Source organism: Lethenteron reissneri, chromosome 17 (assembly GCF_015708825.2).
Source record: "Lethenteron reissneri isolate LAM-NWPU_2019-01 chromosome 17, ASM1570882v1, whole genome shotgun sequence".
Lineage (NCBI taxonomy): Eukaryota > Metazoa > Chordata > Hyperoartia > Petromyzontiformes > Petromyzontidae > Lethenteron > Lethenteron reissneri.
In genome coordinates, this window is record NC_083795.1 from 11,038,072 (window position 1) to 11,065,920 (window position 27,849).

The 27,849-nt window shown below is 42.0% G+C and overlaps 1 protein-coding gene across 1 annotated transcript in view; it reads left to right on the plus strand.

The window, feature by feature from the left end:
- The window catches only part of LOC133343482 (receptor expression-enhancing protein 1-like), a 42,134-nt gene continuing 14,285 nt past the window's right edge, over window positions 1-27,849 (plus strand). The window contains exons 1-2 of the mRNA XM_061553134.1: window positions 1-207; window positions 15,057-15,129. Of these exons, the coding sequence (XP_061409118.1) occupies window positions 176-207; window positions 15,057-15,129 (105 nt within the window). The 5' untranslated portion in view covers window positions 1-175. The remainder of the gene's footprint in view (window positions 208-15,056; window positions 15,130-27,849) is intronic.

The following is a 27,849-nucleotide window of genomic DNA, read 5'->3' on the forward strand; positions in this document are numbered from 1 at the left end:
TCCTCGGGTCGCGCAGTTCTGACGCAACCATCATCACCACCACCACCGTAGTCGCCTCCGCTTCTTCTTCTTCTACTACTACTGCTGCTGCTCTCTCGACTACTCACAGCTTGCTGCCTGTGGGGGAGGTGATCCACGTTCTTCTTTACAAGCGTCGAGAGACAAATCCCCGAAGATGGTGTCGTGGCTCATCTCGAGGCTGGTCGTGTAAGTCTGCCTGCAACAGCGGCACCAGCATCATCATCATCGTCAGCATTTATTACATTACAACATCACCAAAACCGGATCCCTCTGGGGTACTAGCGAGATGTGGCCTAGGCTTGGTTCGTTTTCTTCTTCTTCTTAGCTGTGCGCGTTCCTGTGTGTTTGTTTGTTGTGTCTCCCAACGAGGATAAGAGACGTGGAATGAAACATCGGCGATGCGTAATTGGCGACACGGTGGTTACGGGATGCTCGCTGCGTCGAGGGATGGGGGACGTCGCGTTTGTTAAACCTCATCGCTTGTCGTTAGCCGGACTAAAAAGTAAACATTTTGTGACTCGTTGTACACATCCACGTTACAAAAGCGTCGCTGGCAATTGTCAGTGGATATGTCGGGCGCGTAAGTTGTGAGGTGCCAAAACAGCTCGTTGTGACATCCGCGGCCGGGTGAGAAAGGGCCCATTTCTGGTGCCATTATCGGTCACGAGTTGATGTTTGTTTTGTTTGTTTGACCCACACTTTGCCATGCTGGGTTAGTGCAGACTGGTGAAAGGAGGTGGATGGGGTGGATGGGATGGATGGGGAGGGAAGAAGAGGCCGAAGACCAGACACGGGTTCAGACAACGCTCGCCACAGATGTTTACACGTGGGCCTGGGAATCGAACTCTGGTGGCTTTGGGTTCAAAAAACAGGGCCCTCACCCCCAATCATACACGTGGCAGGGAGTTTATGAATATTGTACCTTCGATCGGAATACTGTAACATGAAACTGCAAACTTTGTACTACAGTACATACATATACTGTTGATGTTGGTCATACACATGTTAAACACTCGAATCGAAGTCGTTTGAAAACAGAGTTTTGTCTTAGTACCAAGGGTACACTACACCCAAGTACTATTATAATTAAACAACTTACGAGTACTTGAGTCGTAACTTAGCAAGTCATAGCTTGTGTGTTTTGTGTGCCCTTCGTGATGGATGTTAGGAATGCATGGAGAGTAATGTGCGTGCGTGGTTGTACAATACATAGATATGTGAAGTACACATACAGTGATGGGTGTTATAGGCTAACGTTTTAAATGCTATTAACCCAGCTTTTCTGACTGAGTTCAATTCCCAGCAATGGATAACATTAGTGGAAAGTGATAACTGAACTTGTCTCCTTAAACCAACCCGCATTGGCAAAACGTGAATTATAGTCAAACGCCCCCCATGACCGCGACACGGTTTTGGGAGGCTTTCGTCCAGTGGAGTGTGGTAACAAAGAGTTGGTGAAGAAACTCACGTTATATATACATACACACAATATACTGTACATCAGATTGCATTGCTGACATGACATGCACGTTTTGGGTTTGAACCTGACATCGTCAGGCATTGACAAAGGTGTTTTTTTGTCGTGAAAGTTCATCATCATTTTAAAAATAAACACTGCGAACAAATGACGTGTGGCTCTATAATGGCAATGCGTCAGCACGGCCATATGTTTGGTCGGATTTTGTGATGACTGTATTTGTTTAGATTGTTCGAGACAAATATATTACAGTAAATAACGGTTGAACGTCAAAGTTATACAGCATTGTATTTCTCAATGTGGATCAAATACTTTTTTGGGTGGAGTAATTGATAGTGCAGTGGTTAGTAGACTATGCTGTTAACCTTGCAACAACCTGACTTAGTGGCCAGTGATATCTGCTTCAACCCCCCCCCCCCCACCTTTAACAATTGGCACTAACTAGCGTGGTGAAGTATGGTCCAACAATTCCATGACTTTCACATGGGAAGGCATAAATCCAGTGGTAAACTTACAAGTGGCTGTGTATTCACGACCATGTAATACTCAATTTGTAGTGAAGCTTCAAATCTAGAAGTGAAAATCTAGTTTATTATTTGAGCTAACATTCGTCCACAGTTTTGTTTGCCGAGTTAAATCCCTGGCCACGTTTTTGGTTTGTCAACAGGAGTAACATCGTCGTGATGAAGTTCTGTTCAACTCTAGCCATCTCGTTATTTTTTAGCCGGGCACTAAATCTCATTGTCCCATGTGCTGAATTTGCTTTGGATGGTGGAGTTGTTTTTGCAGCAGTCATGGAAATTACACATTTCTTTGGCAGGAAATATATGAATAACTTTACCTCCCAGTGGTCCTCACCAGGTGGCCCGTGCAGGCCATAATTTGTAAAATCCTTTAGTTCTATTCCACTCGCACATGGGACAATATCTCGAATATCTCGATCCCAGTTTTCAATATGCCTTGGTCAATTTGTACGTGTTTTTGGGATGTTTTCAAATGCCTGAATTTCTGGATCAATTTCCCTTTCACATTTACATTTCACATTTACATATTGATTTAAAATCCAATATAGTGCTGCATTTTGTAATGCTTGATTTTGTTTTGTACTTTTCTTATTTTTTATTCACGTCTTCTCCTTTAAAGTCATACTTTTAGTTTCAACAGGCACATAGCTGATTATAAGTGAAATACTTGAATTACAGGTACAGTCATAATTTTACTGACCTTAGAAGTTTGTACGCAGTCAGCCCAGGCTGGATTCTCAGATATATCAGTCAGGTAATTACAACCAAGAGTTACGCATTTTGAGTGGCCACTCTACAAATAAACAGTGTGTGGATAGATCAAAACGAAGCTGACAGTTGAATTGACAAAGGCATAGTTTTACTAGATTGACATGTGAATCTGTGTCAAAACACATTGACACCACGATATACGTTACATTAAAAATCACAAACATATAATAACAACACACTTGTGTTATGTTTATATGTGAAATATGGCTAAACACATGACAGTAGATCTAGATTTGAAGCTTTCGTGACTGCAAAGATTCATATTCTTAGGTTTTTTCGATAAAGTCACGTAGGTAAAACATTAAAAAGTAAAATAAAATAAAAATCACGACGTTTCGGAGGCAACACAAGCTTCCGTCTTCAGGTGGGACCGTCACAGCCACGACAGCTGTATCAAGTAAATGAGAGATTGCAGGAGCTACCACTCCGTTTATATAATGGTTGGAGAAGGTGGTGGGGCAAGGGCCGCATACTTTTTATTAATATGGTGAGGTGAGGCTTAAGAGGGTGAGCCTTTGTTATGGAGAGGTACGGTTTGTGAATCAACCTGTGACAGGGAGACAACCACTACACATGGTAAAACTGTAATAGTTGTCTGTCAAATAAGATTGGCAAATAAGTAGTTAAATCTTTTTTGCATGGTTAATCATTGGAAAGATGTGACGGAAGCTTTTGTTGACTCCGAAACGTCGTGATATTTATTTTATTTTACTTTTTAATGTTTTACCTATGTGACTTTACCGAAAAAACCTAAGTACATGACAGTAGTGTACCACCCACCGTCTGGTGATTAAGTGCAAATATTAATGTTGATGTGGTTATACATCACGAAATTCAAGGGACTTCAGGCATATTTGTAATTGTCCAGACAAGTATATCAGTAGAGTACCATTTATTTTGATATTCGTCATAATTGCGTGTTTCTATGCGAATTGTGCTGTTTGCGTCGCCTATGGCTTTAGGCATTTTATGATTGACGTCACTCCAGTGGTGTTGCAGTTAAGATCTATAAACTAAAATATTGTCATAATTTTTACACAGTTTTTGTCAACTTTATTTTAAATACATTGATGGACTCAATTAAATTATCTCCACAAATAGGCAAATTAATGACATGCAAATCTACTTTTTTGATCGTTTCAAGGTGTCTCCTCTCCACTAAAATCAAATTCTCGTAGTCACCACCCACAGCGCAGGAGGGTTATTTAGAATGTGTCTGCTCTTTGGATTTCGCTGGCCACAAAAAAACGGTTGTTGAATTGGCACAATTCTATTGGGTTAGTTTGAAGCAGGCGCTTTTTTTCTCTGTGCGTACAGTTCAGTGCTAGGTAAATCTTCCTCCCCCTGTGTGTGAGAAGCATGGATGTGTGGAAGCTAGTTTCTTTTTTACCCATAGAAAAGAAAACATTGCCGTACAGTGCCTCAACAGTGAACAAAGAGATTTGTTTTCAATTTCCCGTTGGAGTAAAAAAAAACTTTTCATGGTGCCTGGCATGTGGAGATGATGCTTTTTCAACCGCACTATTACAGACAAACTCACCCTATTACGCGCTACTCCTGTTATCTGCTGGAGATGTTGAGTCCGTGAAAACTATTATCAGAGGACATATTTTTCGTGTTCCCAATTATTTATGAAATTTTTTTAGGCATGGTTGAGTGGACAAAAATCGTCGATAACATCGCTGATAATAATACCTGCGTTTAACACGTAGGCTTTCGCATGTCCATTAACTTTTGGTCTGCCCCATAATCACCGAGATTATGGAGAGTTGCGTACTCTTACTTCAGTCCCTTCTCTTTGCGAAGGTGCTTGCTCTGCATATACCTTGTGACTTGTTTTTACACTGCCAGAGTAACATTTTTTACAAGCGATTTTTTTTCCTTTTATAGGCAAGCTCTGTAATTTTGTCCAGATGCGGATTGGAATTCATGACCTTTTACGGTTGATGTTAGCTGCTTAGCTCGAAAAGGCCAACAGGGTGGAGACCATTGTCAAGAAAATGATCTGAACAAGTGGCACACGAGACAATGGGACATTGTGTACTGTTGAGGGGGTTTAAGGTGGCACGACAATATTATTCCGTTTGGAATCGATGGTGAGCTGCAGCATAAAAATAACCTAGCCTGCACCTGTGAAAAATGTCATTTACAATACATTAGTAAGTGAAAAATAGGCAGTTACTATTGCTTTGTTATTTTTCAAAAGTTTGATCAATTTTATGAAGTAAAATGTAGTTTATTACAAGATCATGTGTTTTTTAGAACATTATTTAAAACACTGTGGCAGGGTTGGAGTTCCACTGAAATGTAGTTACTAAATATGTATTCATGTCGGGTATTTTTTTTATATTTATCTTATTTTAAATTATTAATAATATTGATGTACGCAGTGCGGCAGTGGTGTCGACATCTGCGGTACGAACCTAGCCACCTGAGTTCAATTCCCAGCCATGGCCAATAGCGGGGAGTGATTTCTGAATCTGTCTCCCCTCTTCCCTCCCTTCACCACTCGCACTGATCAATGTGGTTGAAGTGCGAGTTTGAGTTAATTCAGTTTCAATTTATTTGATGTGTTAAATGGATGATCACATTTAACCGGTTGACTGGCTTTTTAACAAGGGAGATTTGTGGTGCTCAAGTATAGCAGAAATAAAAACACAAGACAAAAACACCAATATTGCAGAGAATGAGAGCAAGGGTACCTTGCGAACTAACATACGAGGTGTATTTAATGGAATGGTCTAACAAAAAAAAACTGTAATTGACACAGTATTGGATTAACAATGTTGATAATTAATGGAACTATTTATCACCTGTTTTAAACAAATAAAATTGAAGGCATGAAGGCTTGTGCCTGTCATCCAGAATTGTTGAAGATGCGTTGAGCTAGTGTGTAAAATTAGCCAACTCTAGGGTAATTAGACACATGTTCAAACAACTCACATGTGGTCAAACTCCCAAGCCTGACATAGTGTGCAGAAGGGAAGCCTTTATATAGTAGTGGGTTGACAAAGGTGTGTAAATTAGTACCAAAATTGGAGAATATTGCCGCTGGGTTTCAATGATACCAATTTGTCTTAATCTCCCTCGCAAAGAAAATACTTCTCTTCATTGTCAGCCATCACGGCATTGTCATTTCTCGCGGTCATGTGATGCCACCACCGTTCATCGCACGTGGGCTGCTCTCATTGCCCCCCATCTCTGCAGTGGCTATCGTCTTTGAGTGTGTACACGTCTGCTTTGGCTGCCAATCGGACATATCAGTCAAATCAACCCGTCTGCTGTATTGGCCGTCATCCCTTCAAACAATATCTCCTGCCCATGTGTGTTCACAGACACACTGCGTAACAGTCGATATGATTTCTCTGGTTTGCGTTTGTTCCCTGATCCTTGTACCTCTCCTCCTGTGTATCACGGGGGTTAAGGTATCGTACTCTTTGTTTTCTTCGGTAAAGTCACATAGATAAAAATTTAATAAATGTGAATCCTTGCAGTCACGAAAACTTCAAATCTAAAATTGGGGGTTAAGGTTGTGCGTGAATGCTCCATTCCCCATTCTTCTTTGTACAATTTTTTTTACCTTTGTTCCATTTTCTTTGCCAGTCTTTGTATTTATGATATTGCTGGCTTCTAAACAAAAGGTCATATGTCTATATCTTTAAAGATTTATTTGCCAACACTGCACTTAGCTTTGATATTTTTAAACTGATCATGAAATCCATTCATCTTTTTAGATGCCATAGATAACGAGATAAAACAAGTTAAAGGTACAGGCCTCAAATTAATTGCTCAGGCCATAACTAGAGGAAGGGCTGCCACTACAGGGAGGTCTAGAGAGCCCCTCTAGAGCACGTTTGGCCCATTCTTCCATGCTGGGTAGACGTCTTGGAAGTAGTGGGGAGTTTTGCCGATCGACTTAACTATGGAGCACCAATTTATACTGCAGGGGTCGACGGGAGGGGATAAAAAAAAAAACCTATTGTTTTAAATGTCATGCCAAAGGATAATCACTGTGATTAATTGACAAGTTGGATGGTTTAATCAAAACCCAAAATCTCTTATTTCCCAATCAGATTGTGTGCTTGCCTAAATTGCCTTTACTGCCCAAGGGTGGACCGGTGGGTTTAATGGCTCTCCAACGTTACACACAGATGGAGTGGAGTAGTCGTCGAGGTGGCCTTGTTTTGGGAGTAGAATGTGTCGCCCAGGGTGAGTGGTGGTGGTGGTGGGCCCAAACTACGCATTTGAATCAACTTAAGTATAGCGTAATTCCTGAAGTTATTGATTCGGTTTCAGCATATGTTATTTGACAAGCGGCTGTGTTTTTACATGATCAGACCTTTTCAAAATATTTTTAACACCGAAGTGTCTTTACGATGTACTGTGACGATGTGTCCTTCTAACCAACTGCAAGCAAGCACCTTTACCACACAGATTTGGGATTGGGTATTTATATTTAAAGCGTGGGCAAGATGTGATTGCGTGTCATGTCGCCAAGACATTAAAATCACCGATCATATGCGTTGTGATTTTCATAATTCTTGTTAAAATGTATAAGTAAAGTATGCTCCACCCTTTCTCAACATTGCTCCACTAAGCGTGCATAAGTCACACTTCAGTAGCCGGCAAGGTTAAAGAGCAGCGTTTCATCATTCTGTAATGGAAGTCTGTGAAGGCACGCTGGGAGACAAATGGGTGAAGGGTTTCGTATGACATGCACAGCCAGTGCTGCAATTCTTTTGCTCCTAAAACCAGTCGACAATTTCCTGTTGCTCTCTAAAGAACCATTGCCTATCAACCCCCCCCCCCCCCCCCCCCACAGACTTGCATTCACAGTACAGTAACCCCATTCCAGCAGCTGTAACGGAGATGACCATGTGGATGTGCAGGCTGTTCTTGTCCATTTGCCTGGTTCAGCCTGTCGATAAAGCTCAGCCATGCTTTGCAGTACCGGCATCCAGATAAAACATTAGGATAAAGAGCTTATATAAACCGCTTTGGGTAAACGGCAAACGTGGACACATTGGGATACTTTCGTGATATCCGCCGCTGCGCCGTGGTCTTGCGGCTTCAAGATACTAGTTCATCTTTACGTTCGTTTAGAAACTGTAATCGTCTTTGGTCAACATGACGGTGTGTATTTTGATATTGGATAGGTATTTTTTATTGCTTGAAAAATGCTGCAGTTCTTGTTTTGAATTGATTGTTTAGCTCGATACAATACAATTATATTGTTGAGGCATATTTTAAGTTATGGTATTCTCCTCTGAGCATTGTATACTAAGCTAGGTGTTACTGAAGTTCTTTTAAAGTAGAAAATACGAGAATAAGTTTGACACGCATGAGCGTTTGAGGCTTACTCTCGCCTATTCTGTGCATCAGCCCTAGCAGTCTTCTCATTTTGGCTTCTATCATCGTTATAATCAGCCATGGTCAATCCACTGCTGGATGAAGGCCTTCCCAAACTATCACTGCTTCTGACGATTCCGCAATGGTAACATTCCACTCGGCACCTGTACACAAAACGCTTGCTTCACTCCATCAGACACGTTCCATTCCTTGGCTGCTACTCTGTTATCATTCTTGAGCTTCGTCCTTCATCTGTTGGTTTCTATAGATGCATTTGAAGCTGAAGATTGCGTAAAATGGTTGACCTTGGGATTTTTTTGTTTGAGGTAAAAAAAAACCCATCCCCTCTCAGTTTAATTCCCTCAAGCAGAACAGCGTACAATTCAAAAGTGCTGCTCATTGGCCAACTGAGCTGTGCATTATGAGAGGTCAAAGGGTATTATAGGCTTGGTAATGGAGTTGTGTCCTTTGATGTGTGGATTAGTTGTGAAAGGCTAATCTTTCGCTTTCAGTGCAAATCGTTGACAGTTTTCGCTAAGCACGTGTAAAGTAAATACTGCTAGTTATGCAAAACTGACCCTTTTTTCTCACTTTTAAAACATTTCACAAACAATCGTGTGTTGAGCAAAGTAATAACTTCGTGTTATTTGCTGGAATTAAAAAAATATATATTTTGTACAGAATTGCATGACATACGTTAGCTTGAGCCGTGTCAGATTGGTTGACATTGTCGGTATATTAACGAGTGGAATTCATCTACAGAAAATGATTGAAGAACTGAACAAAGAAGGCCAAAGATAAACTTGAACAAAATGAAAGCCGTGTACAACAAATACGGCCGAAGAAAACACAATTGTTGGAGAGACAAATTGAAAACACGAGAGAGTGAGTCGAGTGTCCTGGGCAATTACTGACCGTGGACTGGGATCAACATGATGGATAAAAGAGGCAAGAGTGCATGTGGTTGGAGTATTTTTGGAAAATTTGAAAATGAAAAGCAATATTTAGCAAAACTTCATTATACTTTAGGACTTAGAAACTGAAGGGGTCTTATACTGGACATCAATTCAGGTGTTTATGGATCATACCCACGACTAGCAATGGAGCAGCAGACATTTGACAGTTTACCTTGTTTGTTTCCATTTAGTACTACAGTCACCGTATATTTGTTGTATGTATGTTGAACTTCTTTCGCACCGTACGTAGCCAACTGTGCTAATCGGAGGCGCTTCTGTAGCTTGAGTTTTGTTTGATCTGGAGGTATCTGCCCGAGCCGATTTTGCGCTGCATGGAATTATGTTTTGCAATATTTTTTTTCTTCCTCATGTGATACAGGTGTTTTTGTTCAACAGATGTAGTTTTATTTATTTAGCTTTTGTCGTTTTTGGTGACGCGGGTCGCTCTTGTCAATGGCACTATCCTGGTCTCTTGAGTTCTCACCTGTTTTAAACAAAACAAACTTGACCTTGAAACCTGACATGGGAGATCACATCCGAGCTGATTTCCACCGTGGTTATTGAGCAACGAAATCAGCCCATGTGCAGGAGCAAGACATTCTTTCGCAAGGGGTGGCAACGGTGCAGGGGCGAGGCCTCTTCGCCCAGCAGTGGATAGAACGCAGCAGAATGATGACGACGGTTTCAACAAAGCAACAAGTCATTAATTCACTTTATATCCGATATGGATTGCGACACACGGCCTGGGGGGTTTGGCAACAATCCACTGTAGGGAGGGAGGGTTTCTAAGTAAAAAAAATTACATGAAAACACTGATTCACAGGGGTGGTTCCCTGGAGGCTGTAGCAAGGGGGAGCCAGGGTTATTGGAGGCAGTCATAGTGGGATTGTCCTGTGAGGTGCAGCCAAGCGTGAAGGCAGCCTCATCTCCAGCCGCCCTTTCCAATCATACCAGACAAGCATATTACCATTGACCTACCGCGCATGCCTGGGTCATGGAGATTGATTGAAGCGTCGTCCTCACTGCTCCCAAGTATTTTGCATTGGGGAAAAGTCCTGTTGTACTCGCACGCTTCCGAAACGTCTGCCGCTGAATAAAACCCTGTACAGTGTTTATATATATTTTTATTTTAAATATATGCTCCAGTCAACTCTCTAGGCTCTCTCTCTGTGATGGCTTGTAAGCGATTTAGCCCAATCAGTTGTTTTGTCTGAGAGTTGGCGAAATGCAGATTACACTGTCTTGTATTGTATACGTTAGGCAGCTGGAATGTTCGTGGAGTTGGCCTTGGTGTGGTGGTGGAAGGGTGGCCTGAATAAAAAAAAAAGCAACACCGAAAATGACTAACATGTTATAGTCGACTTAAAAAAAAACACATTTTGTTTACTTGGCAAGAATAGTGGGTCAAGACTGAGAAGTGTGTCAGCTGTTTTTATTGGGTTTAAAATTAAACGATTTACTTACCGACAACACGTTTGTCACATGGCCACCGAGTCAATGGCACCAGACGGTTGAGGAGCAGCTAATGATTATTAAACCGGCACCTGCACAGTGATATAGGGGACCAATATCATCGATCCTATTCCCCACAGGGCTATCCGCGATTGCGTTCCTCTTATCACAAATAACCCTGTGGATAATCTCATCAATTTTCCGCGTGGTGACTTTTATCCGTGAAAAATTGTGAATATTACGAAGCTGCTTCGCTTTGTATTTTGGGTTAAATCGCGAATAATAGGAAGAAATAGGGCCGCAGATATAATCGGAGTTTTCTTGGACCCTACAGCTGTCGCAGATAACAGGAAGCATGGGTAATAGGGCCACGGATAAGAGCTGTTCGCCTGTACTGGATGTCATTTTCTTTTTGGCACGCACGGCTAATCCGCAACCCAGATAATCCACCCATGGATAATTATCATCTATAATGTAAATTGTTTGACATACAATAGGGGGATTAAGTCCTGGCACTATGGGATTTTGATTCCGGCCAAAGCTACTATCAGTGCCGAATAATATCTACAGCAGTCCTGAGCCCCCTGTCTTTCACCAACGCATATTGACCAGGAGGGTGAGGTATGATCGAATAACCTCAATGACCAATACGGGGTGGGGGAGGCCTTTATCCAGCAATACATTGACAAAGGCCTGAGCATGAATTAAAATAAATTGGCATTGTAAGTTTAAACAAACCAAACCCTTTGGTGGCACGTGCCTATAATTTTTTACTTTGTACCCATAGTTTGAGCTGTACTGAATGGAAATTATATCCTTGCGGAGGCTGTGCAGATCATAGGTTGCTGAGCCTATCTCTGCAGTTATTGTCCTGTTGGCAGGGGAGATATCTGAAACCACTCAGGTTTTCTCCCACATACAAAAAAATACTCGATGAATTGCTTAAAGATCCCTGAGGGAGACTCTCAGAAAAAAAAGTATTGGCCATCATCGAGGCTGACCGAAAAACTCATATTTTAAACCGTATTATTAAAATTAAATGTATTAAAGTAATTGCCTCGCTCTCCACGGAAGCGGCGACAGATATCGTCGTAACTCCTGCACATTTTATAATTGGTTTACGGTCTCCGTACCCTGACTCATGCCACGTTAAAGCGGGCGTTTTAATTTGGTGCTGCAGCATGGCACCACATACTTGTGTTTTATGCGTCTCCACAAATAGCTGTAGTTGTGAGGGTGCTGGCCACAGTGACATCTGAACCACGGTTTCTCATTGCTGAATGTGACAAAATTATCCAGACCAAAATAGTTTTGTCCTCTAGGGTGAAAACGGCCTGTAAGCTTATACCGTTTCACATTTCAATGCATGCCTATCACGGTAAACAAGTGTAATGCTTTCGTACTTGGCAATAGTGAGGTTTGTGTGGTTTGAGGTGGTTTATGAATACATATATTTAATTATGATAAAAACAGTCCTTTGTCATACTGCTGCTGGTTAAAACCTCCCAACCCCATGTCATGTTAGTCGTTGGGGGTTGTTTGACCATACTTTACCACTCTGGTCAGTGCAGGTTGGTGAAAGAGTGCCCATGACCGGTTCAGATAATACTTCCTCCTGATGTTAGCTGTGGCCGGGAATCTGGTTGCCTAGTTCGTAGCGCAGTGGGTTAGCCACTGCACCACCACTCCACCCATAAATACATGTACAGTGCAGTGTCTGTAAACAACTCTGCTGCAAATATAAATTCACAACATAATAAACTCAGAAGCGTTTTCAGAAAGAAGGCAGCTTTTAGCAAAAAATAAAGATCAATATTTTCCATTGGTAATTGTGTGCCTTGGCAAATGCATACCTGGTGTAACCTGCAACATTATTTTGAGTGGTCTACAAGTCATTGTCTCGTGCACAAATGCCAAGTTTTGGCTGAATAGCCTCTTGCAATCCAGCTATATGGCCTGATGTCAAATGCTGATATTTTTTCTCCAGTCTCTTCTTCTAAGCCAAAAGTCCCATTACCGCATGAGGTCAGCTTCTCAGATTTATTATCTTCATGTTCGGCTATTCTGTGCTTCTCCTCTTGTCACATGCACTGTCCTCGTATCCCATGTTCCCACATCATTATATCTCCACTCTAGGTCTTTCTCTGCTCTTCTCTACACTGGTGGCATAGCCACTTGATTTTTTTTATTAACCTTTCCTTTAAGCTCAGTTGGCCAGCTCTGATGACAGGAGATGTTTCTTCTGCCATATCCGCTGTTGGCATCCACTAACCACGATCATCCTCTGCCATTGTCTTCCTCCCCCGCCCCTTTGTTTGTTATCGAGGATGTTTTTTTTTAGATCTGCCGTGCTTTGTGTCGGCAGGATCACCTTGAACAAGGGGCATCGGACGGTCTTGGTTAGATCAGAAGTTTAAGGACGAGTGTTTGTGGGTTGCACTTGTTCTCACCCTGGGTTAGAAGGACCCAGTACTAGCGGAGAGGTTAAATGTTCCACAATCCCCGTGAAAAGTGCTATCCCTCCGGAGCCCTTGAACCCTCTATTTTCTTTCTCTCTCGCTTCCACATTTATTCCCCGTGTGTCACTGCCATACCCGGAAGCAGATGTTGAAACGTATTCTTTCGTACTGCGTTTTGCAGAGATAAGTGACTGATTTTGGAACAATAATGATAATTGACATGGTGCAATTAATCCATGGACTTCAACAAATGTTCGAAATTGATGTCTGGGTTCTTTTGCCAGTCGACGGCACTGACGCCACTGTGACGAGATGTTAACTACCTTGCCTGATATGCAGGAGGTCATGGGTTCGATCCCGACCCTGACGCCTGTATATTTGGAGTTTGTATGTTCTCCCCGTGGTCGTGTGGCCTTTTCTCCAGCTACTCCGGTTTTTCCCTCTACATTTAAAAACATGCGTTTAGAGCAGTGGTTCTTAACCTAGGGTGCACGCACGCTCTTGGGGTGCGAGATTCCCTTTTTTGGGGTTGCGAGACATGCCAGATTTTTTTAGAAGGTAAATCATCGAAACACATTAAGCACGAGACACATAAGTACAACTCCTTTGTTTCATCAAACATATGTATTATAAAAAAAATATACAAATTGAGAACCAAAGGGGTGCAAGGCTGCAGTAAAGGTTAAGAACCACTGGTTTAGATTACTGTTTTCGGCTGCTGTCAATTTGGGTATGATAAGCCACTTCGTTGAGCTATCATTTGTGACCAGGTTGCTTCTGACAAAGAGATACATAGCTCAGTGGGCCTTACCTGGTAAAATCAAACATAGTTTAGTTTAGTTCGGCTGTAAACGGAGGAATTGCTTTGCTGCTGGTCAATGGTCCTGATGGGCAGATGGCCTGTAACTCCGTGCTGCATTGTTTCTTCTTATCGGCTGTCACAGGTGGAGCAACGACGAACAATCCAAACTATTTAATTGATACTTGCAAGTGCATCCAAATGGACACCGTGCTCACATGTCCTGCCTGACCTACTGCCCGGGCTAAAATAGTGCAGCATGGATCTAACCGAAACCAGCCAGACACATACTTAGGTGATCGAGATTCCAATGTGGTACCAAAATGAGTTGCAGTTTCTCTTAGCAGGTATAAAGCCTTTCACCCCCCCCCCCCTTCTAACAATTCACTTATCTGTCACGATGCAGGTCCTGATTTTATTAAATAATCGATTATGTTAGATCTCAATCACGGTCTCGTTTGTATAGTTTCTCTGTTCATCTCGTTTTCACGGGTTCTGCCTTTGTAAGCCTTAATCTAAATTAAGCTTATACATTTGTAACCAATTTGACAAATTAAATAACGTTCTCACAAAGCACCAATTCCATACACGTATCTTGTGTGTAAGAATAGATGTTGAGCAATACATTGACAGTCACATGCTTAATAACGGATAACCATGCCGCTGTATTCGGCAGCAGACTCTGGCCTGTTCGACCGTGGTCACAGCCAATCAATGCGAGCCGGTTAAATTTATATTTGGTGTGCTGTGTGAAGCCCAAATATGAAATTCGTTGCCAAGCATGGTATAATCCCGTTGTTTAAAGACGGTGGTGTGTGTTGGTGCTTGTTCAGAAAAGGGTGGAATCGACCAGTCGTTTCCATCCTGTAAAACTGGTGAGACAGGAAAAGCCAGCGTTTGGGACTTGAAAAACCATTCTCCCATTGTGTGTTTTTTTTCCTCTTTGGCCTCGTTTCCTAGCAACTGATGGAGCGTGTAACGTTTACAAAACAGACCGGCAGTCGCCTCCAGCTATCACGTTTGGAATGCCTTTTCGTCAATGAATGATCAATGAAGGGCTGCAATTTTTTCACAATGAGTCAATTTTCTATGAAATAAAAGTCCCATTAATTGTTTCGTATGCTGGTGTTGTTGTTTTGCAGAATAAAAAAACAATGTATTCATATTGTAATCCTAAATATCCTGCTCTTATTTTCACGTGCAAAATGCATTGCTGCTTTGTCATCCTCTGTCCGCATGTTGTTGCAGGCTGATGTTCGGCATATTGTACCCAGCGTATTCATCCTACAAAGCTGTGAGGACGAAAAATGTCCGGGAATACGTGAGTATGCACAGAACGCTCAATGGTCAGATGCTTTTGCCGTACATTTTAAGTTGTCTAGCATTTGGCAAATTTGACTCATTTTATTCCATAAAAACGTTAAAAACATGTATTTGTGCTATATTGCCAGTGGTTCACAGGCACGAATAACCCAAACTCAACACATTTTTGTCAACAACACTGCTGTGAAGGAAAACGTCATGGGTGACGTTTCAGGCATTGGCCTTTATTCTTTAAATAAAACGGGTACTACAAAGAACTGTAATTTACATTGATTTCAGAAAAATACAGTACATTCATACACAGTCGTCTACCATCAACCTACACGTTCCGTTCCGAAAACACATTTAAATATTTTCTGCAACCTCATGTCATTTGTAAAGATAAGTGCTATTGTGCAGCAGCAGCAGCATCCAGCTGCTTTGTATGCTGTGCTGAGAAGATGCCCTATCCAGCAAACAATCTGTGTGAGCCCAAAAACAGAATCTCTTTTCCGACTTGAATTGCTTTTTCCTCCTCCGAGTGCTGTTTCATCCAGCATACAAACAGCAGGCCCCCATTTGTATATACATTTTGCTGTTTTCTCTCCCGTTTCGTATTTGTTTAGCCCTTCTGCCTGTGTTATTGTCCACAGACATGTTTCTGTTTCGCCCCATTATAAGCCATGCCTGCGCAATGCTTGCATAATTTATAGGCCGATAATTTACTGTCGGGATTTTAATTAATTTATTTTGTTAATATTGCTCTACGACCCTACACAGTACGATTCGGATATTGAGGTTGGTGGGGGGGACAAAAAGGTGGAAATTAGCAAGCGATACGTGAATGCGAAGTCTGTCCTTCACTTCAAAATGCCAAGCTATTGATCAAAAAGCTCCCCCCCCCCCCCACCGTGTGCTTTGCTACCTTTTATCCCAGCGAAGCTTGTCCAAGACTGTCTGGCTTCTCTTTTTTTCCTCCTTTGTAATGAAATTGCTTGCCAGGTGTAGTAAGCCCCTATATTATGCTGTGTGAGGATGGTATATTATCCCCCGGTCATCTCATTATAACTGGGGAATAAAAGCAATGGGATTCACGGACATTATATATTTCCTTCCAATTCTACTCACTACAACACTACAATTACTTGGAAGAATAGGGAGGGGTCATTTAATTTTCTTCTTAGAATAAATTTGTCGCACTGACTGTTGTCATTGCCTTGGTATACAACAGCATACAGTACGGTACTTTTGTACGTGCCTCGTCTGTTGTCGTCCGTTGAATAAAAAATATATAATTGTTATTGGCCGTGATCAGTCCACTGCTGGATGACGGCTTGCCCCAGCCAATGCCATCCATCACCATCTCACAATGCAACAATCCATCCAGCAACATGTTTTATGGTCTGTTCTGGATGACCACAGTTGCACATTCGAGTGTTTTTAATTTTCCATTTGTGCATCTGCCGTAATTAATGCAGATGTGGTTTAGGGTGGACTATGAGCTTCGTGGAAGATCAAAACCAGTGATCTTCTGCGTTGGGTCTTTTACAAGGTGTTTGTGTGCGAGTTCTTTGGAATTCCGTTCCGCTTTCCAAGCTTCATTGGGGTTGAATTCTCATTGTTTCAGGTTAAGAGCATGGGTCCAAAAGGACTTGCGTGACTTCAAGCGATGACTAGGGATGAAATTGAGGTGCTGATGAATGGGAAGGCCACTGTTTTCCTCTATTCGCAGAGAATGGGTGGGGGAGAGATGTGTGACAGCACGGGGGCAGCCCAGGGTGTTGGGGTTTACAGTCATGCACCCCGTTGCAGTGTTCAGTTGCACATCAACAAGTCGAGTTTGACTGTTTCTGGTCAATGCTGGTGCAAAGTACTCGGCAACACAAGGGCCATCGTTGATGTCGAAACCATGGGTGCTAATGCTCCCCAGCTTGTGCTTGCCAGATTCTGGACCAGGTTTGCCCTTTTTTGGTATTGGCGGCTTCCTTTTTCAGGTGGAAGTTTAGGGGGTATGGGTCCAACTTCACTCCAAGATAGGTTGAAGTGGGGTCGTGTCGCACAGTGTTACCGCAGAAGGTCACTTTCAGAGTGTACTTGGCACTCCTATTATCGGGATGAAATGCAGTGCCTGTTTTTTGTGGGGATTTGGCTTGAGCGTTGGCAGTTGTGCACAAGGACAAATAACCAAAGCTCAACACATTTGTCATTGACACTGTCTTAAAAGCACATGTGCTCTGATGAAGGGTCATTGCCTGAAACATCGCCTATCATATTTTTTTTATTTTCAGCCTGCAGTGTTAGTGATGAACGTGTTTGAGTTCTTTTTCACGATCATGATCAGTTTTCTCGAAGCCGTCCAAACTTTCTCTTGCTCACCTCTTTATTTACTAAGCTGGAGATATCTGTTTGGAGGAACACAACAGGGACCACATCAGAAGTATGTTTATCTAGGGCAGCTATTGAGAGTAAACCGAGAACAAAATATGAAAAGTAAAATGTTGTAAAAAAAATACTCTCACGAATACATAATTGAGAAAATGCTCTTTTGTTAAATTCGTTTTGTGATATTTAATTTGCGTTCACATTTTACTGTCTTTAGTGAGATAAAAATTACAAAACAATGCCTTGATTGAAGAAATACATTCTTCACATGTGTGCCCACCTTAATATTTCGTGACAAACATTTTTATTGAAGCAATTGTCCAGTTCGTGTTTAATTTCCCTCTCCTGGCAAATGGTACACGATTTTTTTTTATCTTTCAAACCCATTGTGCTTCCTACCTTGACCTCATTTCCTAACTACGGTTTGTATAGACACTCGGCCAATTCGGTTCGGCTCGAAAAGTGGGGAAAATGAAAACACTAATGTTTCATTATGTAAGCCTGGTGCTGCAACCCCCCCCCCCCGTCATCCATGGATGGATCACACCTCCTAGTTTATTTCATTTTTGAAATGTAGTCTTGTAATATACATGAGTGGGGTGCATCCGTGTGTTGCATTCGGTAATGGTAAAAAACAAACAAATAAACGCTGTTTGCAGAGTTAGAAGTGCTATGGTCTGCCGGGCTCTCTCGCTCAAACGGTGAAAGCCTGCTCGAGCCTCGTTGTTGGTCGTAGCACTGGAGAATGTTTAAAAAAGAGAGCCGTGTACATCAATTCGCAATATAGGTAACGTATTGCATGAGGGACGCTGCCGTGGTGTAAGGGGTTAACACTGGACCTGCAATCTAGAGATCGCAGGTTGGATAAAATTTGATCTCCCGGTATGGCAGTTAAAACAGTAGGAAATTTCTTAAAACCCCCATGTCTCCCTCTAGACCAGCAGTTATAAATGGTTATGCGACAGTAGATTGGGAGGTCACGTGTCACGGGGGGGGGGGGGTAAATTGTGGGTAATAAGCACCTCTTCCATTGACGTCTGAGCAGCATGGAAATGTAGGCCAAATGCCCTCTAGCGGGCCTCTCTCGAGGAGGCTTCTCTGCCATCGTGGTATGAGGTAAGCCTTTCCCTTTTGCTGTATAGTTTTAGGCAAGAATTGCCACGAGGCAATGAGGTACTTTGAACCTTCCATTCTTTTCCATCTCTCAATTTAATATGCGATTGTTTTTAAAATTGAAAACAAGTTCATAAAACAATCACGCCATCGCTGCTGCAAGAATGTATCCAACGCTGCTGCAAGAGTGTATCCACCAGGTGTGACCGACACAATTTGATTTGTGCACAACTTGCCTTACTGTTGATTTACAGTAAAAAAAGAGCAATATAAACAAGGGGTGGCACGGTGGCGAGATGTTAACTCTCATTCCTGGTACGTAGGAGGTCGTGGGTTCGATCCCGACCCTGATGCCTGTTTATTTTGAGCTTGCATGTTCTCCCTGTGGTCGCTTGAATTTTTCTCCGGGTCCTCCAGTTTCTTCCTCCACATCTAGCAACATGTGTTTCGAATATTTTGCTTCTATACATTTGCACATGATAAGGCCACCTCATTGAGCTATCATTTGTGGCTAGGTTGCTTCTGAAAAAAAGCTCAGTGGGCCTTGCCTCGTAAAATAGAATTGGTTTTTTATTTTAAGAGGCAAGTGACGAGAGGCCAGATGTAAAAATTGTTCTTTGAACACTAATTTAATTTAAAAAATTACATTAATGATATAGAAAGTGGAAGGAACAGCGTGCGATGGCGTCCGCGTGGGATTTGGTGATGGGATCGTGGTGACATCAGTGTGGTAATGCTTTCATTCACCAGCAGAATAGTGTGCGTGCAGTTCATATTAATTAAAATGATAAAGCCGTTCACCCACGGGATCCCTACACATTGCCTCTGCAGCCCCTGCGCTCACTGGATTGTCCGATATTACTAAGCGGCGTCACATTATCCTCATTAATTGCGTCTCGTCTACTTTTTGCCGTTTCACATTCCGCTTTCGGGGATCTTTCTCAGTGGCTTCCTGCACACGTAGCAGGCAGAATTAGTGCACACGCCGAAGTTAAATTTTATTTGTCGGCCGAAAACGTCTCAAGCAGTTGCGTTTTATCACCCTTATCTTCGTCATCATCAGCCATTATTGAGATGCCTGATGAAAGCCTACCCAAGTCATCGCCATCTCTTATAATCGTGCGATGTAGTAATAATCCACATACACACGAGTTGATTTCATTGCTCCATCTCCGCAGCAGACGACCTCTTGGACAGTGCCTGCCTTGGCTGCCATTCCATCATTATTCTTGACCGTCAGCCATCAATCCTTGCGACACATCATGCCCAAGCCAATTTGATTTTCTTAATAATTTGAATTTGTCATTTAATCTCCGTTTCTTCCCCAGTCCTCGGTCCTCATTCTATCTCGCAACGTAATTCCAACCAACGCATCTCCATGCTTTTTGGAAGTTTAATTTAGTTTATTGTACACAGTGCTGTACTGGTAAAGGGTACATCATGCACACATTGCCTATGTACCATAAGCGTGTTTGATAACTGTAAAACCTAAATGGCTGATCATGATCTGTGTTGTCAGTGTAGCCGAGTGAGAGGCATCTGTGAGCCAACATGCCTGCATTGATCGCATATTGCTGTACATATTGCATTAGTACTGTTCGTGAATTTCACTTAACGGTGTTAATGTTATGATTGTAAACAAACAAGATGCTCATGCGTGTTTATTGAAACCAACTCTGCTAAATAGCGCATCTTGGGCTTTAAAATAATTGCAAACTGAAAAAATACCAAATGGGTAACAAAGCGCGGTGTGTAAATCTATGTGCCCCCGGCTGATTACAGTATTTACCGGCGTTGATGATCAATGCAAACCTAATTGGGGCTTTCCCAGCTCTGCTGGGCATTACAATTTGCATCATTAGCAGGAGCAAGAGTGCCGCATTTTAATGAAACGTGTGCATTTATGACGCTGGTGAAATAACCTGCCCAGCTCGGTGTCAATGTGGTCCTGGTATTGTGTGGCGCCGAATACCACAATTCCAAATTGGGACTTTGCTAACTGGACACATTTTTGGGGAACTGCAAAACCAACTCGTGTCTTTAGCACTGCTGTTTGTATTTCGTTTGTTGTCTTTCCCGCACACCTCCGATTGGTACGGTTGGCTTTGTACGGTGCGAAAGAAGTTCAACATACAAACAGTGACGGACTGCGCCGCATGTAATCACAGTACAGTATCCCCTCAGTCCCTTCGCCAAGATCCACGACGCCGCCATTATTTCGCAGAAATCCTTGAGGCAACGATCAAATGCCACGGTCACGGTGAGAGGAAAAGCTGCTCTAAATCATCTCGCGCCCGTTGCCAGGTGACGGTTTCAGAGGGCTTAGTGGCTCCAGCAGTCAGGAGCCCTGCTCTGCATGTTAATGAGCCCGGCAGGGTCGAGAAGGTCGTCACCGGAATAGGAAGCTCGCTTCTCGGTTCTGAATGGTTTGATTTATTTCCGTCTCACTAACGAGACTTATTGTCCTTAATGCGCGCAAGTAATGTTGCCTTCCACAGCTTCTGACGTCAGGAATGCACAGGCCTGCAGTTGTTGTTTGTTTGGAATTATAAAAATCGGTCAATTACGGGCCCCTCATCGCCTTGAGATGACGGTGGTGTGTGCTCATAGCGGGGAAGAAATTGTTTGCTATGTTTTCAGATGTTGTGTGTGTGTGCCTTGTGTCTAGACATAAACCATTAATGTTTAATGTGAATATTATGTAGCATCAGTACATGCTGTGGGAATTTTAAACGAACGTTTTTTTTTTATCCTGTTCTATATTTTATGGTAATGGTAGTTTTACTCGGATATGCTGCTATTTTAGGGAAAACAATATGTCGTGACTTGTAAAAACAAAACAGCCAGACCTGATATTACTGTGCGGAATTATGAACGTACGGAACTGCAACGTATTTCTCTGCGTTTCTCCCAGCTGTTGTTCAGCTGTCGTTAAGTATTTCATATCGATTTGCTGTGTGTGGCTTTGCAGAGAGGGGAGGGCCACAGTGTGTCGTGTTATTGCACGCAGCCACGTAGATGGTTGGGCGAGCACAAGCCACGTGTTTTCATACCGGAGTGTGAGGAGGCAATCCCACTCATTCATCTTCGCGGCTTGACGTGCCGGTTCCTGTGCGGAGCCATTATCAGTGTCTTTGTTCTGCGGGACCACGGGCATAAGTTAAACTAGAGTAGTGAGCGTTGTGTGAAACGAAATAAAAAAACACGCACGAAATCCAAAACAAATGTGGGTTTATGTGGTCATTTTCCTCGGTGATGGAAAGTGGCCTGTCGAAGCAATTTAGCCAACACGGGGATTCAATTTTAAGGATTTGGTCATTAACACTGGGCGGTTGGTGTTACCGGTTTATATTCAAAGCGTCTAGTATGGCTCATCGTATAGCATCATTAAAGTTGGTAAATATTGTTTACGGTTACATACAAATGAAAACCTAGATTTGCAATTGGACCGCTGCGGTTGCTAAATTTTGCGGGGGTCGGAGGTAGCAGGAGCTACGGAGCATCAACAAAGACAATGGGACTGGACTGGCAAACACCATGAACATGAAAGAGTATGCCCGCGGGATATAGAAGCTGATCCCACCAGCTGCATGCGGGCCTCTGTATATATATTTTTTAAGAACCAAGATCAGAGGTTACTATTGTTTATAGGCTTTTAGGGTGGTCTTGGCTCTCATTGCGGTTCCATTAGAATTGTGTGCTTAATCGAGGAAGTTCTTCGGCTTCCTTTGTGTGGCTGCTTTCTATTAACCCCCCCCACACACAAATTTACTTGGCCAGGACAGTGCAATTTTTAATTTACAGTATAGGGATGCACAGTCGAGAGGAATGTTCACAGCCTCCAGTTGAAGTGTTTTATACTGAATGTCGAGCAGAGGGGGACAGCAGGGAGCTGATTCCACACTCCTATTTTTTTTCTCTCGCAGGAAATAACTAACGCTTAAGTGTGGCAACACGATTGGAATTGATTTGACAGAAGGTGGACGCTTTAGTCAAACCAATGGTTTTCTTCGCAGAATATCTGTGTTCTGCGATATTTCCCATATTATTGTGAAGGTGGAAGGTGGAAACGCTGCATCATCCTGTGTGTAAGACATCGGTTCTGCCTTGAATCTTTCTTTTAAGAAAGGTATTGAACAGAAATGTGTCCTTGGTTGTGCGAGTTCCTTCAATGTATAAGGGCTCAACCATTCCTCACCCACCCACATTATGGAATTCATTGTTATGCTTCAGGGTCACAATTTGATTCAGAAATCAATTATTGTTATAAAACTCTGTTGTTGAAGGGTATAGCGCCTATAGCCACTGCAGGGATAAGGTGGATGCTTCGTGTACAGCGTATATAAATCGGACAACATCGGTTCTTACACACGAGACTCCGAGCGCATATCACGAACTTTAAGGTTCAATGATATCAGTCATTCATTCCACGCCAAAATATGTTCAATAAGGGGCGTAGACACGGGTTAAAGATTTTACAAAACTGCGTTTTTTTTACATTGGTCGCTATGTTATTGTGAGAAGTTGTAAGAAGGATATTTTTCAGGCCGATAACTTGTGACCGCGTACAAGCGGAGCCACGTGTTGTACGCTTGGCCAGACGGTCTGTAGGCATCGAATTAACTCGCAGACCTTAAGTAATACTGGAAACTCCTTAAAAAGAAAAAGGAAATCTGGAGGACTTTTGGGAAAAGGAGGCAAGCCTTCACGGATGCTCCCAGCTTTAATCAGCCCTGGTACCACTGTTAAGCTAAAATTGAGTTTTTAGTTCATAATTTAAAAGTTGTCAAAGCTATACTCGAAACGTCTTCCTGTGCCGTTTTGAAAAAGAGAATCCCTGGACATTTAAAAGGTGTTATTGCATTACAATCGATCATGTTCAAAAATTACATACGAGGTAGCTTTAAAAAGTTACGCTGGGACTGACTTGAGTGGTGAAATGTTCGTGCATATTTCCCCCATATTTTGACAAAAGCACGTAACAGTTTTCTTAACAAATTAAACCTGAAGTTACATGAACCTAGCAGATTTTTACAAAGCCTCCTTTTGTATTTTTTGTTCCTTTAAACTCATTGTCTCCCATTATTTGCTACTATTCTCCGATGAACTGCAGCCTAGTCACAATAACTGGCAGAAATACATAGTTAAATATGCATGAAGAATGCGTTATATTTTTTGCGCTGTTTTGACCATTGATCCATTTGCGGTTCAGTGTGTTGAGAGTAACTGGTGTGCGGTGTCAAAATAAACACTGAGTGTCTGTCAGTGTTTTCAGCTTTGCATTAAGTCTGCCTTCCTTTTGAAGTTGCTGGACAGAATAGCTTAAACAAGGCCGGGACCATCGTGGTTCACGACTGTTACAGTTTCCAGGTGACCCAGTGATGGAACACCCTTGTCTGTGATGAGGTAAAGTAGCCCCCCATTGAAAATGTCTTGGAAGTCCTTTAGCCCAGCCTTTGCAGTATTTAATGTGCTCAAAATGTAGGTCAAAGACATCTCTATGTATAGTGTGGAATTCGAGAAGGATGCGTTTTGTAAACAACTGCCCAGGACTGAGAACAAAAACAACAGTCATGAGAGTAATGAAATTTGGGACATTCCCACAAAAGTATGCCATCTGCAAGAGTGGAAAAGTGATTGTTTTCTTTACCGTATATAGTGTCTCGTCTGAAAAGTCGAGCATGCATCATTTAAATTATTAAATCTTATACACTGCAGACTTGAAATTGGTGTCATATGTTGAGATAAAACCTGATGTGTTTGATTTTATTTGCAAAAGGTATATTTTTCCCTGAATGGAATACTTTTAAAATGTTTAACTTTTACATCGATGTACTGAACATACAAAGAATGTAAATCTCAATTTGGTTGATATGTGCACGAGTAAAAGGTGCTTTAGAAGTGTAAATTATGATTTGCGATTATATTGTCAGCTACCTCTTATGGGAACACGGCTGCTATTGGGTTAGTCTTAGGTCGATTTTTTTAGCAAGTTCGAAAATGACCTGCAAATGACTCTGTTGGGATTTACAAAGAAATCATGCCCCCTCTCGCTACTGTAAAAACTTGGCAGGATCCTCCTGAAAAAAGAGTCCTGAGACTCAGAGAGGTTTTCCTGGGTAAACGAGGACAGAATGGAGAATAAAGTATAATCGATTAAATGTGTAGAATTTTGCGTCTAATATGTGATTTACAATGAATGCTATTGAGATGCTAGTTCATATACATCCTCAATGGAAGGTGCAGGGGAAGGACAACAAACTAAACATACAACGCCGTTATAAAGAAATTAGTTTTCAATCTCGATTTAAAAGTGTACAGCTCCAGTGGCTTCCTAATATCGGAAGGAAGAGCGTTCCAGACGGTTGCAGAAATAAGAGACGGACGAAATAAAGGAGACGGTACATACAAGGTAACAAAGAAATATGTATTCTTTAATCGAATTATGGCCCTGATTAATGACAATACTCATTGCATCGCTGAGGGGTGGTGGGCAGAATTGCTACTTGCCTACTCCTGAGTGATAATCTCTCGTCTGTAAACAATACAAGGTGTAACTAACTGCATCGCTGCCAAATCCGTCTACACACGGTGACGCATTAGGGAGTTTTGCTCAAGTTCAAAGGGCGAGCAAGTTACTCGGTTGCTGGATGTAAGTGATTACTTTTTAAAAGCTTTCTAAAAGGGTTCGTTTATCTCCAGTAATAATTCAAGTTTAAGTAAAAAGAGACAGAAAATTAAACAATGTCCGCGTGGTAGCTTTCAGGAGTCTTTGAAATCTACCCTGTATTAAAAAAAAACATGCTTTTGGGTTCCGTATATTATACATACAATACTGTTTATCATACTTTATACAGGAGTGATGGCACAGTAGTTATTGCACTGCAACTTTGAATCCGACAACCTGAGTTTGATTCCCAGTCGTGGCTAAGATCAGTGGCGAGTGCTACCTGAATCGGTCCTGGCCCCCACCCCCCTTCACCAACCCACACTGACCCGCCAGGTGAAGTATGTTCAAACAACTCACATGACTGATACGGTGTGGGGAAGTTTGTAAATTATTGTTGTTATTACTGTTGCTCACTGTGTGTTATGGGAAACTATTTTGGCATCATCTGTACGGTCGTTTCTTGTTGTTTTGAGTCTGCAATACTTGAGGGTATAGGCGACATGCCAGGATGGATCAGCAGGGTTAAGTATCTGTGTCTTCATCATCTTGTTCTTTAATGCCATGCCATCTGCTGGCAGAGAGGAGGCGACTAGGAATACTCTGTTCCTGCTGAAATAATGACAGTCTCCCACTCTTGTCTATGATTTGATGTGTGTGCAACATTTATGTAAGGGGGGACATAATTAATATAAATGTATTTCATGAAAAACTATGCACATTTAATACTACCGTGTGTCACAGGCACTACCGTATTCTCAAGATTATAAGATGCTCCGGAAATTAAGATGCACTCCAAGCTTTTAGGTGTTAATAAAGTAAAGTTCTACAAATCAGGTCTCTCTCTCACAGCTGCCAGATTATAAGATGAGCCCCCAGCATTGAATTTTCAATCTAGGGAAAAAGTGTATTTTATAAACCAGAGAATATTGTAATAGTCTTTGAAAATGATACAAGATAACCACAACTCCCCTCAGATCACCGGCCAAACCAAATTGAGGAAAGGGAACATTACACTTTGATTGGGGTCTCATTTAAGCACACGAAAGAGACCCATTTATTGTCTGCCTGCAAGCAGTGGTTTTCCCTCAATAGCCAATGTGTCCAAACATTGGCTTTAGGACATTACTTAATCACATGTCCTCACTGACCATCTTCTGGTTTTTAGATTTGCACAAGTGCACACAGCTATTTTTAGCATTTTGACAGTTCTGCTGATGCAGGTCCGGATGCCTGCTTCAGTTGCATGAGCATGAATCAATACCAGCATGCACATGATAATTATGTAGGCATGTTGACATTCACACAGAAAAGCAGCGTTAATTTATTTTTAGTGAAACATTTTTTAAGAATAATAGTTCTGACAAACATGAAAGGAACAGTCATGTGACCCAGTCGGTTGCCTAGAGTCAAGGATGCATATCATAAAGCGTATTGTATTCTTCACAGCATCAGATGCTGGTGGGATTCTTCTGATTAAAATGATTATTTTCATAAATGGCTAAGAGCCTTTAAATTGTGGTCTTAACACATTCCTGCGGAGGGAGCTGGTAGGATCGTTGGGTTGCTCGATCAATGGCCAGGGTCAACGGCGGCGTGGTGTATTCTGCAAATATGGACAACTGTGAGGGCGGGCACAAGCCGGCGTGAGTAGGTTAAACGTTGAGTTTTATGAGGGCACCACGGGGTGACCAGCCCCTCCCCACCCCCCACCCAGCCCAGCCCCTCCACACCCAGCCCCTCCCCACCCTCCCCTCTCTACCCAGCCCCACCCCTCCCATTTTTTGATGCACGACGGACGGACACAATAATCCCCTGTGGGCTGGTGGAACCAGGTGGTTCCTACCAGTAATAGTGTGTGTATCTAAATTTATTTTGATGCACATTCGATAATGGACTGGCGTGCAAGAGAGCACGTTTTTCAACGGTTTTACTTAACTTGATTCCTTTGTCGTGGTCAAATCTTGTAATCAAAATTTCATCCACTTCCCGTTGTCCAATAAATTCCAAATTTTGCACACGTACTCAGATCTGGTGACAATGCATGCCTGTATCAAAATCGGCATCAATTAAGAAATTCATTCGCTACTTTAAAGCAATTCACATTTTTTATGGACGCCTTATTATTTATATATATTGGTTGCAGGTCAAAACGCCGCGGTCCCTAAACTGTGGAATCGGCTCGCACAAAAAGCGAGCGCCGCGTGTCTCAGGCGCCATTGACGAAGTTGTTAATTAAACCGTTGTTTTAAAAAACTTTTTTTAAAGGAATTTATTTAATATAATAACCATTTTTTTTATTTAAAGCTTTCGTGACTGTAGGGATTCATATTATTTGTTCTTTCGTTAAAGTCACGTAGAAGGGAAATAATTAAGTAATAAAAATATACAACAATAAAATTATCACGACATTTTGACTGCAACACAAGCAATCATCATCAAGTGTGAAAAACACAGCAAGAAATTTTTAATTTTTAAAATGTATTTTCTTGCTGTGTTTTTCGCCCGGTAATGCACCCGATCTCATCAGATCCGATAAGCTAAGCAGCATTGAGCCTGGATAGCGCTTGGACGTAT